This window comes from Antrostomus carolinensis, unplaced genomic scaffold (genome assembly GCF_000700745.2).
Source record: "Antrostomus carolinensis isolate BGI_N321 unplaced genomic scaffold, ASM70074v2 scaffold10844, whole genome shotgun sequence".
NCBI lineage: Eukaryota > Metazoa > Chordata > Aves > Caprimulgiformes > Caprimulgidae > Antrostomus > Antrostomus carolinensis.
The window spans coordinates 48,386-57,185 of record NW_010311416.1 but is presented as its reverse complement, the minus strand read 5'-3'; the positions used below and the strand labels follow the sequence as shown (position 1 = coordinate 57,185).

At 35.6% G+C, this 8,800-nt stretch overlaps 1 protein-coding gene across 1 annotated transcript in view; it reads left to right on the top strand.

Moving 5' to 3' along the window:
* Positions 1-1,316: 1,316 nt before the first annotated feature.
* Positions 1,317-8,800, top strand: part of PDE10A (phosphodiesterase 10A) — a 36,081-nt gene continuing 28,597 nt past the window's right edge. Inside the window, exons 1-5 of the mRNA XM_010166732.2 lie at positions 1,317-1,325; positions 3,072-3,214; positions 5,537-5,629; positions 6,270-6,456; positions 7,891-8,033. Coding sequence (XP_010165034.1) covers positions 1,317-1,325; positions 3,072-3,214; positions 5,537-5,629; positions 6,270-6,456; positions 7,891-8,033 — 575 coding nt within the window. The remainder of the gene's footprint in view (positions 1,326-3,071; positions 3,215-5,536; positions 5,630-6,269; positions 6,457-7,890; positions 8,034-8,800) is intronic.

Sequence of the window (8,800 nt, the reverse complement as noted above, 5' to 3'; positions counted from 1 at the left end):
TCTACGATTCTATGATTCTATGATTCTATGTCTTATAAAAACCACTAAAGCCAAGTCCATTGAAATAACTGACTGTTTACAGTACAATTCAGAAACAGATTCTAATTTTCTGAATCAATTTTTAAGTCAGAATTATTTCCTGAATAGTATGTACAAAACTGTGTGGACTGGTAGCAAGTTTTGAGTGTTATATTAATGATGCCTTTTAGCTTTAGGCACATTCATACTGCAGTTCTTTTTCCTGAATGTAAATCTTAATCGGGTCTGTGATACTATTGTTTCAATTTGCATGCTTAAAAAATTACTCTCCAACAGTACTCTGATACTTGCTTCAATCTTTGAAGTTATATTCTTAGCTAGACTATTCAAAGACAAACTTAGAATGCAAACAATATTAAAGTGGTTTTATTTAGAAACTTGAATTAGTAATGGAAAATATTCTGCAGTGTTTGTCTTACGCTAGTTAGTACACAGAACAGAATTCTGCACATAGGACATATTTCTGAACATTGACTTTTCCAATTCAAATGAACTGCTTAAAAATAACTTAACATTTAAAAGAACTGGTGTAATATAACATATGTAATTGAGAACTAATATTGATATTCTTCCCTGTTCTTCCCTATGAGCAGAGGTCTGGTGGACGGCATAATTGACAGTAAAATATGTTTTTCCAACATCCTCTTTTCCAACACTTGGCTGCATCATGATTCTGCATTTTAACCTGCATAGATGTTTCATACTCATCTTCCTTTGTAGGCTGTAGCAGTTGGCTGTTTCTTGGGCCAGTGAATTGAATTGCATAGTTGCATGTTTATTGGCATTTTATGGGAGTGTGATTTAATCATATTGTGGCTTATTCTGTGTCTCACAGTGAGAAAAGAGTGAAACTCAGTTTCACCTCACTATTTCACCATTTGGTGATTGCACTTAAAAGTTTGATTTGTTCCTGTAATAGTAAAGAAAAAAGTACAGGGATTTTAGAATTCTTTTTATTTTTATTTTAATTAAAATTCCTTAGCAAAGTTAGTGGTATAGGGGTGTTTTTGCATATAGTTGCAAGGAGAGGAAGCAGAGGTTCAAGTTGCCTTGTAAATTTTCTTATCAATATGCTTAAGTAGTTACAAGCAACCTACCCAAAAAGTGGTCACTGATGTCCCTATTGAGAATGCAAAGCATATCTTTTGTATTATATGCCCCTTCAGCCACTGTCCTGGATTTGAGCTAGGGCTTCAGGGAAGTAAAACTTTCTCACCCCATTAACTATTTCTCTCAAATAATAGTGTATAAGCAGTTATTTTTTAAAAACATGAGTCATGACCAAGGTAAGTTCTTGAGTCATATGCATTAGAACACAGAAGTTTAATTGTGTAAAATCAGCACTGTGCTGTTGACTTTATAAAGAAATCTGATAGTTTCTGAATAGGTGTAGAGAAGCATTTACTGGACCTTGTCCTTTTTGTCAACTTGTATTCGCTGTTTTGAGCAAAGGAGTAAGTGATGTGAACAGTTAAGACCTTTAAACTTCATAATGCTCTAAGTGGGAAATATTTTATAAAAGTTACCTCTTAGCTTGCTGTCTCCCTGAGTTTCTACTCCTCTGATGGAACAAGTGGAATAGAAAGCAACAGAATCTTTCCAACCAGATTCTGTCGGTATGGGAAGGCCTTCAAAGTTTTGTAGAGTTGGTCTAGATGGTTTCTGTGCAGTTCCCGTTGCACACCTCATGTGACACAGGATTAGAGTTTCCCAAATAATGATTCATCATCTCATAGGTTTTTTCTGCCAAGGTGTAACATTTGTCTATTTGCATTAATATGAAATGAAATATTTTACATTTTTGTTTTTATTTTTGAAAGATGAGAGAATGGAGGGGAAGTGAGGGGAAGTTAATTCATTCATATGGAAGTCTTCGTAACTCTTAAGACATACCACCTGCATGCATTGCACACCAAGATGTAGTCAGCCTCTTTCTGTGGCTGAATGACTAGATAACTATTACACACAATTTTAAAAAGCTGAGTGAGATCCACCTCAGATCATGCTCTACCTGTGCTTTCTGAGCAGATACGAAACATGGAAGACGTATCTGAATTGGATAGAGCAGGTTCTGGAACCTGACTATGGGGCTTCTCAAGTTAACAGAATGATCCTTCTTCGATTTCAGTTGACTATTTCCTCTTGATTTCAGAAAGTTCATCCTAAGTCTGATAAGCATTTCAGTGAAGAGCTGCTGTGCTGTGTTCTTGGGACAAGATTCTGTTCTGACATTCAGTGCTTGCTGGCAGTTAGTTTTGCTAAGATAAAACTAACTGGTTCAAAGTATGGCAGAGACCATGCAAGTCTATTGCTGTGCTGTGTTACTTTCTTGACTATGAGTGGGTACCTTGTTGGCTTTGGTTAGTTCATGTGGAACTACTTAGTCTTGCCTTTTGTGCAAGAACTGTCCCTAGCATCAAGAGGGTGCAGCCGTTTCCTGTACCACTGCACAGGGCAATCCATAATGGCACTTCTAATCTTCCCTATTCATTTGTTGTTATGTATTACAGGGACATTTAGCTTTTTTAGAAACAGACACTAGCCTCTCTTATGTCTTTCTTTGATGGATATTCAGTGCCAATATATTTGCATTGAAGATAAAGACAAAAAGCCAAAAATGTTCTTAAGTCTTGCTATTTCCTGTCTATTTAAAATCAAGTAAAGGTGAATAATATCTAAACATAGAGGGAGGAAAGGTAGCTATTTGAAAAGCATTCCTTGTACTTGAAAAATAGTCTTAATAGGAAAGCTTTTTTTCTTTTAGCAAACATTCAGGCCTCTTAAGATGTTCCCACATTTCTCAGAGAGAACAACACTCCAGTTTACAAAAAAATATTGAATAAAAGACACATTTTCATTTTGAATTGTATCATAAAAGACTGCTGTGAAGGTGGATGCTCCTTCAAACAGTTATTCATACTGGGTAATTTCTCAAAACTTTTATCTTCTAGAGACTTATGTTTTTAACAAATAAATGACTGGAGATAGTCTTATTCATGACAGTTAACTCCAGTTTTGTTTTTTGTCTATAGATATATGCAAAAAACCTGGTGAATGCAGATAGATGTGCACTCTTCCAGGTTGACCACAAAAATAAGGAGCTGTATTCAGACCTTTTTGATATTGGAGAAGAAAATGATGGGAAACCTGTCTTCAAGAAGACCAAAGAAATAAGGTAAGAGTAGCTAGCAGAAGAATGCAGTTACATTATAACTATGGATGTGCAGGCATTTTATTACCCAGTCTCTGTGCCTATCTGCAGGTACCCTGACAATACTTGTCATACTGTGATATCATTCCCACCAGGACCCGCCTCCAGAAGGTAGTACTTCTGGGAATGACATTGCAGTGCCATCGAAACAACGTCTCTGAAGCTATAACGTCACTCCTGGAAATGCCGTCTTCCGGAGGCGGTCCTTTTGGAAATCATGTTGGGAAAAAAACAGAGGTGTTCTGAGGTAGGTAAAGGTGCAGGTAAAGGTGCACCTAATCCATAGTCTGCCAGTATGAGACTTTTTTTCCCAAGAGGGTTCCCAAGAGGAATTGAAATTTATGCAATTCAGGCACATCCAAAGCAAGGAAATGACAATTTGTACTTCTTACAGGTGGATTAGGCATATGTAGAATCTAGTGTGGAGTGGTCATTGGTTTTGAAGATTTCTTCAGTCATTTAGTTTTACTTTTTCTCATGTTAATTTAGAGTATTTTCAAACTTTTAAATAATTGTGATTCTGAAATATGCTTGAAATGGTGAATTTGAAAACATATATGGGCTTGTAATGAATACATAGGATCCTCTGCCTAAAATTGATGTGTATTTCTGCTTCATGTCACGTAATTTTTACTGATGTGCATGTTTTTTAATGAAAGAGGCAAAACAACAAAGTAAATATAACTTTTTTCTTTTCAAAAGGTATGAATCCTTAATAGATACAGATCAAGATTTTCAAAGACACAGATTTTAAACCTGCAGCTTCTTAAAAAGAAATAAATGTGTGACTAAATATCCTGTGCTAAATTTTTTTACAATACTCAGCATAGATTTTATCAGATTTTTTTTCATTCCCTCCTTATACTTTCAAAGTTCTAGGCCAACATGAGATGTGATTCATGTCTTCACTTAGACTCCTTTAGACAAACTTACTCCCACTTATTACATTGTGTGAGTGAGAATGGAAGGAGTCAAAATTGGTGCAATTTGCATACTGACAAGAATGGAGGTGGTGTAAATTAAAGAAGGTGGCCTGCTTTAACATATACTTCCATACTCCTTGGTAATGGTTTTTCTTGCTTATATCTTTCTTTTCTTTATGAAAATTATTGAGATGTTGACTGAGTGCAAGGATGTGAGCATTTTTATGGGTGCTGTATACTGAAAGAGAAGTACAACTTAAATATCTGTAAAGAAAGTGACACTCTAAGAAAATGACTGACTGAGTCAGTCATCAGGAAAGAAACTTAAGTTGGTGTGATGTACATATAGCAAGCAGCACAAGAAACTAAAAATCAGGTGTGCAGGATGAAATCTTGTCAGCTTTGTCACTGACTTCAGTGAGGGCAGGATACTACCTGGGTACACTTAGATTTGAAAGTGTTCCGCATGTGATACTTTCTACTTATTTTTCTCCACAAATCCTTTTGTGCTCGTGTGTCAGAACTGTTTTACATCAAAGAATTGTAAATTATTTCCTCACAAGACAGACTTGTAGACTTTTTCTGATTCAACTCCAGAATATGCTTGTTGTGTTTGACTTTCTTGTGATTAAGGGATGCAGTTAGTACCATGGCATTGTTTGCATGTCATAGAATAATAGAGTGGTCTGGGTTGGAAGGGACCTTGAAGATCATCTAGTTCTAACCCCCCTGCCATCAGCAGGGGCACCTTCCACTAGACCAGGTTGCTCAAAGCCTCATCCAGCCTGGCCTTGAACACTTCCAGGGATGGGGCATCCACAACTTCCTTCTGAAGTGTACATGACAAACAGATAGAATTATTAGATTTGAGATTTCCACTGGTCTTTTTCTGAAGTTTATTTTACCAAATCCACCTGCCCCCTCAAGAAACAAGCTCCATAGTGCCTATGATGTGTCTAAGGGAACATGTAAAATTAATGTGTAATAAATATGTAAACGTGGTGATAAAATGAATAGGTTGTAAAGGTAAACACAAGTCTCAGGTTCTGTACAAATTTATTAGGCATAACTTCCAAGGTTATTGAAGACTTTGAACTTTTGTCACTAAAATGGTCATATTATGGCATCTTTTGTATTAAATTGTGTAGTTATATAAAATGGTTTTGGAAAGCATCTGATAGTATGTGCTTTTTAATTTTATGTTCTACTACTAGTTGTGTTGTAAGGTTTTTCTCCTGAAAGCATCAAAATGACGCTGGTTGGGAACAAATATCCATTACCATGCCTGAACAGACTCCACTGGAAAAATATTTTCCCAGATAGTTCACATTGTGGCTAACACACACATTTTTATTTTCTGCAGATTTTCTATAGAAAAAGGAATAGCTGGTCAAGTGGCAAGAACAGGAGAAGTCCTTAACATCCCTGATGCCTATGCAGATCCACGCTTTAACAGGTAGGATGTTAATCATAGGAGGGGAAGATAGCGCACCAAACCTTTTACTTAAATTTACTACTTAAATTTCATATTAGGATGCATTCATTGAGCTATGATCCTCTGATGAGGAGGCAACATATAGATGTCTGTTTAAATGCTTATCCATCAGAGATATTTTTAAGATACAAATAAAAACTATTATTTTTAACAAATATAAATATAATATGAGAAAAATGTAGTTATTTTTCCTGTTATGGAACTTTGCCCAACTAGGTAGACTGTTGCTGATTTTCTTTGTTAGCCTCCCTGCAATCTAATTAGTTTCAGGAGAGAAAAAGAAAGTTCGCTAACAAATAGCATGCCTAAGTACCTGGATGTATTATTTAATTTTATTAATATGCTGACTATACATTTGAGAAAGTATTAATTCTTTATCTTGAAAATGGAGATTAAAGGATTAAAAAGTTATTTCTAAATATGACACAGTAGATAGAAATATTTGAGAGCTTTGGAAGTTGATTTCTTGCAGGTACTAATTGCATCTACTTTAAAAATATTTAGTATATTGTACATCAACATTTCTGAGAATCAAGGAATAGAGATTAATTAATAATATTAACTCTTTTCCTTTTTTCCTTTCTCTTTTCTGCTTCTCCAGAGAAGTAGACCTCTACACAGGCTACACAACGAGAAATATCCTGTGCATGCCTATTGTGAGCCGAGGAAGTGTAATAGGTGTTGTGCAGATGGTGAACAAAATAAGTGGAAGTGCCTTCTCTAAAACTGATGAGAACAACTTTAAAATGTTTGCAGTCTTTTGTGCTTTAGCCTTACACTGTGCTAATGTGAGTTTTATTTACAGTTTTGTAAACTGTTGGTTAGAATGGAGAAACTTAGAATCCTTCTTAAGGATTTTGATGTTCTAGATTATTAAGCGATTCATAAATTTGTTTTATTGAAGTAACAAGGAAACAGGAATCATTTAAGTCTTTGCTGAATAACTGCATTTTAAGAGGATGATAGAGATTAATTTGATGCTTTCTGAAATAATTGTACTCTGGATACATCAATTTAATGTAGCTGAACGAGAGAGCAAGCTCAGAACTGTGAATATCTGTCTGTCTTCTCTTTTTCAATAAAAAGTATGATTCTTATTTGCTTTTATAAACTCAGATCATGTGTTTTACAAATTTAACTGGGGAATGAGATGTTATGTATTCTCTCAATTCCATATGCTTAATATTCAAATATATAAATTTATACATTTATATGCTGTGCTATATACTTATAATTTTCCATGCTTCTAGATAAGATTAGATGGCTATTTTTGTTTTTAAACCCTTTATCATCACAAAAACTACTATTCCTGTAGGAAGCATAAACAATTTAATGATTGTTACTATATAAGTATAAAAATGCAATAAAAATGCAATGCAGAAGAAGTGTGTCATTCATGGGAGGTAAGACACCATGCAGTGCCAGTTAAGCCTGGTGATTTACATTAAGTCACTTTACCAACATCATGCTGTTGGCATGCTGAGGCAGCAAATTTTACTAACAGTTACTTAAACTTGTTCTACGTGGCTCAAGGCAAGTAGAAAGGACTGAATATAAATGAAACTTGAGACTATGCAGTCACTCCATTTTGTGTGAGTTCACTTTTTTCAGATGGTGAATGTTACCATTCAGGGCATAGTGCTCCAGCGGATTATCTTTACTAGTAAAATTCTAGTGCCCTTACTTGTTTATAGACCGTGCCATGTCTGCAGTAGCTGTGTGAACCTCTCAATTAACGTTACTTATTTTTCACAGTTATTACATAGTAATGTAGATGTAATAAACATCTCATGTACTTTTTACTGTGCATAGGTAGCAGTTCTTTGCACCAGTTAATATCTGAATTCATGCAGAGGCACAAAATTTGAATTGTGCCCTCTTATCAGTTTTCTTTCTGTTAGCATACTGCAAGAGACTGAGCTCTGTTTCTAACTCCTGAACTTTGATTCTTTTTCTTGGGAGAGCTCAGACACAGTGAAAAATCAGATGAGCCTTAGATGTTTACCTGACTGAGTAGATGCAGAGTGATGTGATAGAAGGCCCAGCTTTCCAGAAGTACTGAATTTCATATAATGTGTTGCCTTTCTAATGGGTGAAGTTGAGCAGCCAAAAGCACTAACATTTTTGCAGATGTGTATTTTAAGAATAAGTATTTTAATACAGGAAAGAAATGTTTTTTCTTTATTAAAATTTCACACTAATGAATCACTTCCCTTTTTCAGATGTACCACAGAATTCGCCATTCAGAGTGTATTTACCGTGTAACGATGGAGAAGCTATCCTACCATAGTGTTTGTACAGCAGAAGAGTGGCAAAACCTCATGCACTGTACACTGCCTCCACATATTTATAAAGAAATTGAACTGTAAGTATTTTTCTCATATAGCAACAGTTGCATCTTGTATCAGTCTGTGAAAAAGATTTTTTTTTTTTTTTCCCCTAGATGTAGTGGAGGGTTTTGTAGGAAGCACTTGAACTATCCTGAAATCTTATATTATTGAACTGTCCCAAAATCATAGGGGTTTATCTTTAGCTTTCTTATACTTAGTTATACTTAGTGACCTGTGAACAAAATTTATCTATCAAAGATGTAAAAGAATACGTACTCAGAACGGTACCCATTTTCCTCAGAGTAGTTGCCTTAAGCGTTATATAAATATCTAAGGATCGTAGAGACGAGCTTTCTTTCAGATAGTCCCAAGTCACCAGCAGCTCAGAGCCAGAGAGGAGGCTGAGCTGGAACATCAGTAGTTAAGACCAAACAACATCAGTTAAGACCAAATGCATGATCTCATCCCCTTGTATATGTTTTAGAATAAAAGATTCAGCTCGTTCCTGGGATTTTTTGGGTTGAGTGCTTTCTGGTTTTGGGTTTTGGGCAGAGTGGTTAGGGTTTGGGTTTTGATGGGGTTTTTTTGGTGTGTGTGTTTTGTGCATCTGCCTGTATTTCTTGAAGGAAGGGAAAATGGATACTGATCTCTAAACTTCTGAAGATAATTCAGGGTTATGAATCCCAGCTGCTAGAGTTTACGGTTGCGGCCTAAATTGTAGGTGGACTTCCCATCCAGCCTCTTAGACTTTCTGAAATAATTCAGTTACTTTCAGCTCTCAATAGTAGGCTGTGTGCTGAAG